Raw genomic sequence first — 13,719 nt, 5'->3', positions numbered from 1 at the left:
ATGACAAACAGCTGTGGGAAACTTCAAAAGATTATCCAACGGTCTGAAATGATCAGATTGTTTAACTTGAATGTTGTTAACTCAAGTGAGACGCCGCTTCCAGCTTCAACATCAAACCTCAGGGGTTATCAGAACACAGCATAAGAGTGAGTGAGTTCTAACTTAAACCTCTGCTGCCCTTCTGCAGCCAGAGCCAAGTTGCGTAACGTAACTGTGACGTACTTGTGAGGCTGGAGGTTGGTGAGGTCATGTTAAAAACAGTATTGAAACAAGTCCCAGTGTGTCACACAAGGCAGGACCTTCTCCAGCAGCCTTAAATCAATCAGAGATGTCATGGTGAATGATTGGTTTAAGGACACTATCAGGAGCGTTGAGTGCATGTTATAATCAGACTCATAGTCACACCAGTAATGCTTTAAACATCCTTTAAACTCCACAATTTTTCTATTACTTTGTATATTTTATTCTTTTTTTATACTTTATTCTATTCTTACATTATCATTGCTCTTCTGTGATCAATTTGTAGAATTTCCATCTGGAATCAATTTGTAGAATTTCCCTATGGCATCCATCCATCCATCCATTCACCCATCCATCCATTGATCCATCCTTCCATCCATCCATCCATCCATCCATCCAGCCAGCCATCAATCCTTCCATCCATCCATCCATTTATCCATCCATCCATCCATTCTTCCATCCATCCATTCATTCATTTATTCATCCATTTATCCATCCATCCATCCATTCATCCATCATCCATTCTTCCATCCATTTATATATCCATCCATTTATCCATCCATTGATCCATCCATCTATCCATCCATCCATTCATCCATCCATTCATCCATCCATCCATCCATCCATCCATTTATCCAGTCATCCATCCATCCATCCATCCATCCATTTATCCATCCATCCATCCAACCATCCATCCAGCCTGCCAGCCATCTATCCATCCACCCATTTATCCATTTATCTATTCATCCATTTATCAATCCATCCATCCATCCATCCATCCAAAGGGACAATCCGTAAGTTTTGAGGTTTTTGGTAAGCAAATGCATGATTGCTCAGAGCATGTGGTACTTACAGTATTTTTAATGTAGGATAATGTAAATAATTGGTCGTGTAAAAATCTGTACTCCTAAGTTCATTCATTTTATTTTGTTCATTTATAAAATTCTGTCAAAACGTGGAGAGCAATTACATCCAACAAACCTACCAGACCACTCTGTTTTCAGAAGGATTATATCAGATACTGCTTGTGTCAAGATACTGATACCATTGATTAGAATATTTTTCCACTCCCAACTGGAATGCTACTGTTTTCTATTTGATGGAAAAAAAAACTTAGGGACTGCTACTTTGAATATTAAGGTTTTTTTAAATTGCATGAAAAATTGCAACATAAACACAACAAATGAAAATATGTGGTTGTATTTTTACTTTATACATTAATAGTATTAAATACATAAAGAGAAAACAATCAAAATCCTATTCTGAAGCAATACAAAATAAATAACTAATAAAAAAATAATACTCTGTATAAAAAAAATAATCGAACAATGACTGGTATATAATGCTGTTACACTAGCTGCTTCAAAGATCTCCTGTAGCACTCAGAGATAAATCTAAGGGCTGCTTATGGTATTGTAAATCTTAAACATATGATATATTATGATTTCCTTACATCTGTTTCATTTACATAGCTGTAGAAAAGACACTTAACACGGTGAGTAAAATCTTACTGCCAGAATAAAAGTCATCAGGTTGATAAATTCTATCACTTGATCCCAGGTCACATCTTGATAGTTATGTGGTGTATTTGATGTCTCATTATTATCAGTTCCAAGGCAGCGGTTGAAGAAAATTTGAGGGCACAAGACCACGATACCCATGAAGATCTCCCTGAAACAATACAAGAATTTTAATATCCTCATTCAGAACTTAAATTTGCAACAAGGAAAATAAGAGCTGGAAATGAAGGCTGAGACACTTACATAATAAAAACCATCACTGTCCACATCTCCAAAAACATAGATTATATCTCCTGCTCGGAAAGGAAGCTCTTCCTGCAACACAAATTAAACGAAAGTATCCAAAATAGGTTTAGAACATTTTTTTTAATCTGATCCTGTAGACAAAACTAAATATTCTATATACAGTGGTGTCAAAAAGTGTTTGCCCCTTCATGATTTCTCATGCTTTAAAGCATCAGACAAATTTAAATAGTAACTTGCAGTGAGTCTTTCACAACGCTGTGGAGGAATTTTTGCTCCACTTTTCTTTAAAGAATTGTTGTAATACCGCCTTTTTAAGGTCATGCTACAGCATCTCAATAGGATTCAGCTCAGGACTTTCAGGACTTTGCCATTCAGAGGTGGACTTGCTGGTGTGTTTTGGATCATTGTCCTGCTGCAGAACCCAAGTTCAATTCAGATTGAGGTCATGAACAGATGGCCGAACATTCTCCTTCAGGACTATCTGGTAGACAGCAGAATTCATGGTTCCATTTAACACAGTAAGTCTTTCAGGTCCTGAAGCAGCAAAACAGCCTCAGACCATCACACCACCACCATGTTTTTCGTTCGGTATGATGTTCTTTTCTGAAATGCTGTGTTATTTTATGATAGATATAATGAGACGCATGACTTCCAAAAAGCTGACAAAATTGAGACAAACCTTAATGTTCTTTTCGCTCAGCAGGTAATTTTTGCCCAGTGTCTTTCTTATGGTAAGGATAACAAGTGAGCAAGTGAGGCTTGCAGTTCTTTGGATGTTGTTGTGGGGTCTTTTGTGACCTCTTGGATGATTCGTCGCTGCACTCTTGGAGTAATTTTACTTGGGAAGGTTTACCACTGTTTCACTATTTCATCATTTGTGGAAAATGGCTCTCACTGTGGTTCGCTGGAGTCCCAAAACATTAAAATAGGTTTAATAATATTTTTTCAGACTGATAGATCTCAATTACCTTCTTTCTCATTTGTTCCTGAATTTCTTTGGATATGGGTATGATGTTTAACATTTGAATATCCTTTGGGCTACTTCGCTTTGTCAGGCAGGTCTTATTTAAGTGATTACTTGATTGTGAACAGGTGAGGCAGTAATCAGGCCTGGGTGTGGCTATGCTTTAATGGGGGGGGAACTTTTTCACACAGGGCCATGTAATTATGTTTTTTGTTCTTCCTTAATAATAAAAACCTTTATTTCAAAACTGCATTTTGTGTGTTTGTATATATTGTATTTTCTTATTTTTAGATGATCTGAAACATTTAAGACACTACTTTTCACACTACTGTAAATTTATTGCCAAAAACAAAAATCAGAAGATAGCAGATTACAGGCCCTTTACAGCCTAAAATTACATTAGTAAGACCCTGCAAACAGTGGCTCTACCTTTTCTGAATGCATACTCCATGCACAATTAAACGCCATATGTGCACATTCACCTCAATGTCCATGTTGGGGGAGCTTTCCCAGGGGTCATAATCGAAAAGGGCCACCATCCTGTGGACTGCCACATCATCAGGCACAGTGGATAACTCACTCGGTGCTGATAATAACACACAACATAACATGATTTAGCTAAAAATGGGCATCATATTTACAAGCTTGGATACTCGCAGACTACAGTGACTATACTGCCAAAAGTATTTCAATCAGGTGTTCCAATCACTTCTGTGTAAACAGGTGTATAAAAGCAGCAGCTAGTCATGCAGACTGCTTCTACAAACATTACTGAAAGAATGGGTCTCTCTCAGGATAAATATTCCACAGCCAACTGTCAGTGATATTATAACACAGTGGAAGCGACTGGGAAAGACAGCGACTCTGTGCTCTGTCAGTGTAAAATAACAGAGCGGGGTCAGTGGATGCTGAGGAGCATAGTGCACCAACTTTCTGCAGAGTCACTACACCAATCACTACACACCTCCAAACTTCATGTAGCTTCAGATCAGATCAGGAACAGTAGAGAGTGGAGGACGAGAGGGGCGTGGATACTTTTAGCAATATAGTTGTTGTAAAGCCTTTAAAACAAGTAAAGAAAGTAAAGGAAAAAAATACCTCTTGAGTTTTCTGGCGACTCCTCAGGAAGGAATCCCTGTTTAAACAGATGAAGTTTGAGTTCTCCATCTTCTACAGGGATCTCAGACACCATATTACTTGGCACAAACCCGAAGTGACCAGCCAGTTCCCCTTGGTAGAAGCCATCGTCATCTTTATCACCAAAAACCTGATGGAAAATGTTTTGCCAATTAATAATTTGAGAACATTTCAATAAAAAATGGCTCAGAATAGGTGTTCAAACAGACCAGAGAGACAGACTAGTAAACATACAGAATATTGTTATCCATCCCTTCAAAGTACTGTTTATACATTTTTATACAGCTTTCTTTGATCGCAGTGCTGCCTGGTTAAATAAAGACTTTTACATGGTTAAATACCACAATTTTGTAAAAAAAAACAAAAAAAACAAACATTTTTTTGAAATAATTTAGGCCTTTTAGTTATTAATTGCAATAAAGAAATATTAAGCTATTTATACATTTGTGCATCCAAGAAGGAATTAATAATGAATATTTAATTAATAATTTTTAATTAATAAATATTTAATTAATAATTTTATTTAATATTCTTAAATTGTTTTCACACTTAGCTAAGGGTAAACTCAGCCTAACTTAACCTAACTAAACTCAACTCAACCTAACTCAACTCAACTCAAACTAACTCAACTCAACCTAACTCAACTCAAATCAACCTAACTCAAATTAACCTAACTCAACTCAACCTAACTCAACTCAAATCAACCTAACTCAACTCAACCTTTTTGGTCTGTATTGATATATATACATTTTGCAACTTAATTCAGCTCAACTCAACTCAACCTAACTCAACTAAACTAAACTCAACTCTAAGTCAAACATGTTTTAAATACCAATATTGACTGATGCATGGCAGGAAATAAGAAGAAATTTCTGTGTAGTCTGAAGTCTTATAAATGTGATGTAATAGATTCAAAGAAAGTCATTTTAAGGGTCAAAAGGCACAGTGTCCTGATACTGACCCATTTATTCATTTTCCGTCTGGCTAATAGATAATAGAACTGTATGATAAAAGCAGTCTGCATCTGGGAACAACTGTCTACACCCTTTCCAACACTTCTCACACCATTAAATTCTTAAAATTTTCAAAAGTTGATATTTGGTTGGATTTGAAACCATACCATGGCAGCCATATTAAACAGCCTGCAAATACCCAGCTAATACTTATTCTTATGTTGTTAATACTTATGCTGCAATAAGGTGGTGTGCCCAAAGGGAATGTACTGTGAACTTGTTATCTTATCATTTGTCAGGTTATGTTAATAACGCCAATAACGCCAATAAGACCAAGACATCCTTTTGCACACAATCGAACGCGATGTCAAGATAAAGTGAGGTCAATAGAAATGTTTTAGATTACCTTAATAATCTGCCCTTGTTCAAAAGACAGCTCCTCCTCCATCGTCTCAGGGTTCGGCGACATCACAGCAGGGTTGTACGAGAAAAGAGCCACAAAGAGGCGAACGTTTGGGTCGAACATCTCCCGTTCTTGCTCCCAGCTATCCAAATCCTCTGTGGTAGCCACTCTCAATCCATCTGTATGTAGATAAACTCCCATTCCCATCATTTTAGTCCAAGTCGTTCTTGGTAGACGTTCAGAATGTAGACTTTCCACCGATGCAAGTGCCTTTTCCTCGCAATATAAAGTTAATTAAGAGTTTCCTTCAGCCTCAAGAGAAGTACCAAGCTAATCTTCCCAGAACTAATGCTACTGGAGAAAATGGACAAGTATCAAGTGAGTAAAAAACAATTTTGTTTTTAGAGAATACCAGCAGCAACAGCCTAGATAACCTGGACAGAGAATGAAACAGCTGAGCAGGAAGTGAAGACCTGGCGCAAGCTTTAGGAGACTGAGAAATAATCTGAGGTTGGATTTCACTAATCCTGTCCTGCTCATTCCTTCTGATTAGTTGAGCTGTCTCTGGACGAGGCCAAGTGGGCCTAGTTATTAACCTGCTTCTACTCAAACCTCATGTGCCCTGAAACCCCATCAACACCAAGAAACCATTAAAGAGAAAACAGCATTCATTATCCACCCATTTTACCATCCATCCACCAATCCACTGATGCTATTATCCAGTTCTTTCTGGTTAGGGTTACAGTAGGTTCACAGGATACAACGTTTAGCCCTCCTCTTATCATTAGTAATGCCCCCAACACTAGGAGGGTGAGGGTGAAGACTAGGAAGACTAGAATGTTGGCTATCTATTCTTTACTGGATTTTTCACACAATTATCTAATCTTTCTACTCCTTACATTTTAAAAATAGCCTCATTACTCCTATATCATTTCAGCTTGTTTTTATTCCGGCTTCTCACTGTTCATTAAAACCCCTATCCAGATAAATCTCTCCATCCAGATAGAGTGAATCTGATTGTGATTGGATGTAGAGAAGTATAAACAGATACCATTCTGACTCCCTATTGGTTTATACTGTGATCCATCACACCTGCACACGTCCCGCCCCCCCACCCCACACTCCAGCAAGAACATAGCAGACGTATGTAGTCTAGTATGAAGATGATCTGTGCAGAGACTCAAGAGAACTCCAACTAAGCTTCTTTAATATATTTACATCCTACTAAAATACATTCATTTATAATGAGCATATATGCAGCTGAAACAGGGAGCCTAGTGCATCCCAAATTTATCAACATTAACATTTTAATATAACATTAGAGTCATTATGGCTTTTAGAAAAATGTGTTTTAGGGAGGGGGGTAGTTCACTATAGGACCCTGTGTCACGGCCTAAGCTTTTGTTCTTAAAGGCATTTTTTCCCCTTACATTATTTTTACTTTTATACTTTAAGTAGTTTTAAAACCAGTACTTTAACACTTTTACTTAAAGAGTAAGAAGCTTGAGGTGATTCTTTAACATTTGAAAAATATTAAGTAAGTGATTTTGTTTGTTTGTGTTAAAAATACAATTTTATACACGCATTTCAACCATGATATTTGTGAAAAAAATGTTGACTTTTGTTTAGACTGGCAGCTTTTTTATTATTTTAGCCCTGTAAAATAAGAATTCTAATGATTTTTAGGGGTTTATGGCAATTAATCAGTGTAGATCAAAATTTTGGATGCAGCACGGACTGACCAAGTTGTGACAAACACTTTACAGCATGGCTGGGTCTGTAAAAAAAATGTAAAATATCAAATATTTATGTAATGCAGCCAAGCAAGTCAGATGAATGAGATGGACAGACGGACGGACAGATAAAGATACAATAATGTTAAGCATATTTGTTATTAGGGCAAAGCCATGTTTACCAGCATCCAATTAGACATGTATGACGTGATGACGTCAGTGCCCATGTATACGCCCATGCGTACCACCCTTATGCTGTGTGGTTTTTTTTTGAATAAACGGCTGAGTCAGTTGAGGTTGTGCCAGCCAACAGAGAAGATGGTTGTCGTGTGTTTCTCTTAGCCAATCGAGTCGCTAAAGCTGTTTACTGTGTGCCCTAAGAAAAAAGCGAGTGCTGCTGAACAGGGACGATGAGTATCCCCACAGGTTATGGGCCCAGTCACTTAGGCCACAGGTGGAGCAGACTTTTATTCGACGGTGAAGAGAAAAATTATGAACTTTGGGAAGCAAGGTTCCTCGCTCACATGGAACTCCGTAGTCTCAGGGAGACCATCACGGAGACGCCTGATATCGATGCGGGGGATGAAGGAGCTCTCGCCGAAGATGAGGCAAAGAATGGTGAGGCGTATGCGGAACTTGTGCAAGTGTTGGACAACAAAAGTTTATCGTTGGTAATGAGAGAAGCGGAACGAGACGGAAGAAAGGCATTGGCGATTCTGCGAAAGCATTACGTTGGCAAGGACAAGCCACGAGTCGTGAGTCTATACTGTGAACTGTCCTCACTCTGCAAAGCTAGCGATGAGACAGTTACCGACTACATAATTCGAGCAGAGACTATTTTCACGTCATTAAGGAGAGCAGACGAACAAATTAGTGATGGACTTATGATTGCAATGGTAGTGAAAGGGCTACCCGAGTCCTACAAACCGTTCGTTGTGCACGTTACACAGACAAATGAAGTCGTGATGTTTGGTGAGTTTAAAAGTAAACTGCGCAGCTATGAAAGTACAGAGAAATATGGGAGAGGAGACGTGACTGAGGACAACGTGATGAGAACAAGCGGGGCGACGAAAGCACGCGGGAGAGGCCGGGGGAAGAGAGTGGACTTGGCTGACATGGAGTGTTACGCGTGCGGGAAAAGAGGGCACATGGCCCGGGCATGCCCCAACGACGTGCAGCAGAGGAGAGATGATCGAACATGGGACACACCACAGCGAGGAAAAGGGCGCGGTCGTGGACGCGGCCGAGGTCGTGACCAAATCAAGAAAGCTGATGAACAGACAGATACGCAGTCGTCATTTTTCTTTAAGATGAGTGACTGTCACTTGCAAGAAGAAAATAAGAAAGGGCTCATGGTTGACTGCGGCGCCACATCGCATATGATCAATGATGCCACCAAGTTCAAAACGGTGGACAAGAACTTCAGACCCGAGGATCATATGATCGAGCTGGCCGACGGAACCAAGGTGAGCGGAATGGCGAAGATGAGGGGAGACGCCGAGGTCTACTTGCTGGACAGCGAGGGACGACGAGTGAAAACGAAACTCAAGCAGGCGCTCTACATTCCATCGTTCCCACAGAACATTTTTTCTGTCAAGGCAGCAACAGGCAACGGTGCAGAGGTCCATTTCAAAGACGGTGATGACTGGCTAGTCAACAGGGACGGTACAAAATTCAAAATGGATGTGTACGGTAGGCTGTATTACCTTAGCACAGTTGAGAGTGTTGAGAGTGATGAAGTGTATGGTTGTCATGATATACAAACATGGCACAGAATACTAGGCCATTGTAACTTTGATGACATTGTAAAGCTGGAGAATGTTGTTGAAGGGATGTCTATTAAGGGCAAAAATGATAAGTCAAAACAAAACTGTGAAATATGCACACAGGGCAAATTCACACAAAGCAGAAACAGACAGGCAGATGCAAAAGCTACATGCATACTTGAGCTAGTGCACACAGACTTATGCGGCCCCATAGAACCAGCAGATAAAAATGGGTACAAGTATGCAATAGCATTTACTGATGATTACAGCGGGATGATTTTTCCATATTTTCTAAAGGCAAAAAGCTATGCAGCGCAAGCTACAGAGAAATTCATAGCAGACGTAGCTCCCTATGGGAAAATTAAGTGTATAAGGTCTGACAACGGAACAGAATTTACCGGACAGGAGTTCCAGTCCTTACTTAGGAGTAATGGGATAAGGCACGAGACAAGTGCACCCTACTCACCTCATCAGAATGGAACTGCCGAAAGGGGATGGAGAACATTATTTGAGATGGCACGATGCATGCTGTTGGAGAGTAACCTCCCAAAGCAGTTGTGGACATATGCAGTGCAAACTGCAGCTCAGATTCGAAACAGGTGTTACAGTAAGCGTCTAGAGCAGACACCTTACCGTGTTTTCACAGGGAAAACACCCAACCTGTCTAACATGAAGGTATTCGGATCTGAATGTTACACATATAAGCAGGACAAAAAGAAGCTGGATGCTAGGTGTGACAAAGGGATCTTTGTCGGCTATGATAAGTATAGCCCAGCTTACAACATCTACTACCCGGAGACAGGAAAAGTCCTAAAACATAGGCTTGTGAAAACAATCACTAAAGGCAGCGCAGATAGCCAGACACAGACCAGTTATGATATGGAGGATGACTTAGAGAGCTATGGAGATGATACACCAAAGGTAGTGAGCCAGGGTCAGGAACAGTCTGAAGGGACTAGAGAGCCTTGTACGGAGACGACTGAAGTAGGTCCAACCCAGGCAGATGGTACAGAGAAAGAGCAGGTAGAAAGGAGGTATCCTGTGAGGGAGAGAAAGGCCCCAGAATACCTGAAAGATTACCAGTGCACAGCTGACTGTGATGATGAAACAGAAAATGTAGATTATTTCTACAGAGTGACCTATGGTGTTCCTAAAACGTTTAGTGAGGCAATGAGTTCAGAAAAATCTAAATTATGGGGTGATGCAATGAAAGAAGAGATGCAGTCTTTAACTGAGAATGAAACTTTCACTCTGACACCACTGCCACAGGGTAAACAAGCAGTGGGAGGTCGCTGGGTATATGCAATAAAAGAAAGCCCAAATGGATCTGAGACTTGTAAAGCCAGATATGTAGCAAAGGGGTACGGTCAGGTAGAAGGGATTGACTATAAAGAGACATTTTCACCCACTGCCAACATGACCTCTGTCCGAGCATTGATGCAGGTAGCTGTGCAGGAGGATCTTATCCTTCACCAAATGGATGTAAAGACTGCTTACTTACATGCTCCCATGGACTGTGAGGTATACATGGAGCAACCGGAAGGTTTTGAGGTTATGTCAAAAACAGGTGAACATCTTGTGTGTAAACTCAACAAGTCATTGTATGGGTTAAAACAGTCCGGTCGCAACTGGAATATGTTACTGCATGATCACCTTACAGGGAATGGTTTTGTGCAAAATGATGCTGACCACTGTGTCTACACCAGAGAATCTGGGAATGAGAAAGTCATACTGTTAGTGTGGGTTGATGATTTAATCATAGCAGCTAGTGAAAACACCATACTGAGAGATGTGAAAGAAATACTGAAGAAAAGGTTTAAGATGAAGGATATGGGTCCACTTAAACACTTTCTAGGTATTGATTTTAACTACAGTGATGGAGAAATCAAAATGACACAAAAGAGACACATTGAGAAAATGTTAGCCAGATTTGGAATGCCTGAATGCAAACCGAGATCTACCCCATCTGAGCAGAAATTACATTTTGGCAATGATGGAGATGTAATTGATCCAACAGGGTACAGAGAAATAGTGGGTAGCTTGATATACATCATGACATGCACTAGACCCGACTTGAGTTGGATAGTTAGTAAGCTATCACAACACTTGGCAGAACCAAACCAACAGCATTGGACTGCTGCAAAACACTTACTGAGGTACTTAAAAGGTACTCTGGATCAGAAATTAAACTACCGAAAATGTGAGAAAAGCTTACAGCTTGAGGGGTATAGTGATGCTGATTGGGCAGCTGACAAAAATGACAGGAGAAGCACCACTGGATATTGTTTCAGCTTAACTGAGACTGGTGCAGTAATATCATGGAAGAGCAGGAAGCAGCCAACAGTGGCGCTATCTAGCTGTGAAGCAGAATACATGGCTCTAGCAGCCGCTACTCAGGAGAGCATGTATCTTGTTCAGCTACTAAAAGGGATGGATGGTAGTAACCAGCATTTACCAGTCAATATCTATGAGGACAACCAGGGGGCGATAGCGTTATCCAAGAACCCAGTATGTAGACAGAGAAGCAAGCATGTGGATATAAAATATCACTTTGTACGGTCTGCACACACAGAGGGGAAGATTAATGTTGTTTACTGTCCTACTGCAGACATGGTAGCTGATGTACTTACCAAACCAGTGTCAAAAGTCAAATTTGAGAAGTTCATGGGTTATTTGTTTGGAGAGTAATGAAAACTGCCAGTATGTCAAATGTTTTTGTTTTATGAGTTTTACTGTAACTGAGTACAGTACAAAATGGGTTATGTATCTTTTTGGTTTCGTTTTCCACTATACAGTTGAGAGAGAGCTGCAAACATGTCTTTGAGTGGGAGTGTTAAGCATATTTGTTATTAGGGCAAAGCCATGTTTACCAGCATCCAATTAGACATGTATGACGTGATGACGTCAGTGCCCATGTATACGCCCATGCGTACCACCCTTATGCTGTGTGTGTTTTTTTTGAATAAACGGCTGAGTCAGTTGAGGTTGTGCCAGCCAACAGAGAAGATGGTTGTCGTGTGTTTCTCTTAGCCAATCGAGTCGCTAAAGCTGTTTACTGTGTGCCCTAAGAAAAAAGCGAGTGCTGCTGAACAGGGACGATGAGTATCCCCACAAATAAAATATAAAGTATAAAACTATCTTCCTTTAGTATGTGTGTAATGGAGGTAGTGCAGTTAAATACAGTAAAACAGCAATTTACATCAGTTACTTTGCATAAAGAAAAGCTGACTGATGTCAGTCATACAGAGAGTGTAAGTACACACGTATATAATAATTTAGCAGGGCAAATTGTGGACAATAACAGTAAAAACAGTAGTGCAAAATGGAAAAAAAATTCCTTGCAGTCACCCAAATAAAAAAGTGTCACAGAGTTAAACTGCTGTCAACATTACCATATTATCTGTAAATGGTTGTCATAGGTATTAACACAACGCAGTGGGTGAGGTTCCTGACGGAAGAACCGGAAGCGTGATGTGGCTGTGGGAGTGCTCTGTTATTGATTAGTTTTTGTTGCATATTTTAGTTCTGATATATAATATTATGGGCGTAACCCCTGATATCGAGGCGCTCTATCAGGTGAAAGTGCAGCCAGCACTTCATTATTTACTTTAATACAACAACAGCTATCAGGTGACTCAACACTAAATCAGATTCATCAGAATAATTTATCAACACAGTATAATTATCACAGATTACATAATAGTAAAGGTTCATTATATGATATTAAAGCCTTGACATTATTGTTATTAGGAGTCAATAATTAATAATAAAGTCAGGTGAAGATTATTAGCCTTGAACAAACACCTTATGCATTAATAAATGTAAACTGATAAAATGATAAAATGATAAACTTTACTCATATAGCACCTTACATGCGTCAGGGCTGCAGCTCAGAGTGGTTTACAGTACAAAGGTAAATAACATAGATGACATAATAAAAAATAATACCGAAAGCAAAGGTTTACATACTTTTATCACTGGCAGATACAGTGCCGTGAAAAAGTATTTGCCCCCTTACAGATTTATTTTGATTTTGCTTTGAACGTATTGGACAAAGATACCCTGAGTAAATACAAAAAGCAGTTTATAAATTATGATTTCATTTATTAAGGGAAAAAAGCAATCTAAATCAACCTGCGCCTATGTAAAAAGTAAGAACCTTCCCAGGAGGATTACTCCAAAAAGTCATGGACAACTCATCCAGAAAGTCCCAAAAGAACACAGAACATCTAAAGAACTGCAGGTCTCATTTGTCTCAGTTAGGTTCAGTGTTTATGATCCAATAATAAGAAAGAGACTGGGTAAAAAATGGTATCCATTACATGGGAGAGTTCCAAGGCTGCAAGCCAGGGCTCGTCATCCAACATCACTGTCTGACCTCACAAATGCACTTCTGGAATGGTCAAAAATTCCAATAAACACACACCTAAACCTTGTGGAAAGCCTTACCAGAGGAGATAAAACTGCTATAGCTGAAAGGGTAGGCAGAGATCAGATTAAACCCTATGAGAATATAAGAAATGTCACTCAAGTTCATATGCGTGCTTTGGCATTTTTGTGTATGTAATTTTTCTTTGATATATAATATCCAAGTCACATAAAATCTCTCTATATCACTCAGAAACAAGTTAAAAACAAATCCAGATTTGCTATTTTGGCAAAATGCAATGCAATTAAAGCAATATTCGTACTGTGATTAGTCTTACCATCATGCATTATGAATTCTGCCTCTGAGACAGCATTAAAGGTCCTTGTGG

General features: G+C 39.5%; 1 protein-coding gene across 1 annotated transcript; it reads right to left on the bottom strand.

The window, feature by feature from the left end:
- Window positions 1–1,424: 1,424 nt before the first annotated feature.
- Window positions 1,425–6,066, bottom strand: si:ch211-105f12.2 (RIMS-binding protein 2-like). The gene is made up of 5 exons (XM_022671161.2): window positions 5,467–6,066; window positions 4,069–4,237; window positions 3,453–3,556; window positions 2,004–2,075; window positions 1,425–1,911 (listed from the first exon to the last, which is right to left on the bottom strand). Exons 1-5 carry the CDS (start codon window positions 5,671–5,673, stop codon window positions 1,846–1,848), a joined length of 618 nt encoding a protein of 205 aa, XP_022526882.1. The 5' UTR covers window positions 5,674–6,066; the 3' UTR covers window positions 1,425–1,845.
- Window positions 6,067–13,719: the final 7,653 nt, after the last annotated feature.

This window comes from Astyanax mexicanus, chromosome 18 (assembly GCF_023375975.1).
Source record: "Astyanax mexicanus isolate ESR-SI-001 chromosome 18, AstMex3_surface, whole genome shotgun sequence".
NCBI lineage: Eukaryota > Metazoa > Chordata > Actinopteri > Characiformes > Acestrorhamphidae > Astyanax > Astyanax mexicanus.
The sequence above is the reverse complement of the archived record's forward strand: the minus strand, read 5'-3'. Positions and strand labels throughout refer to the sequence as shown.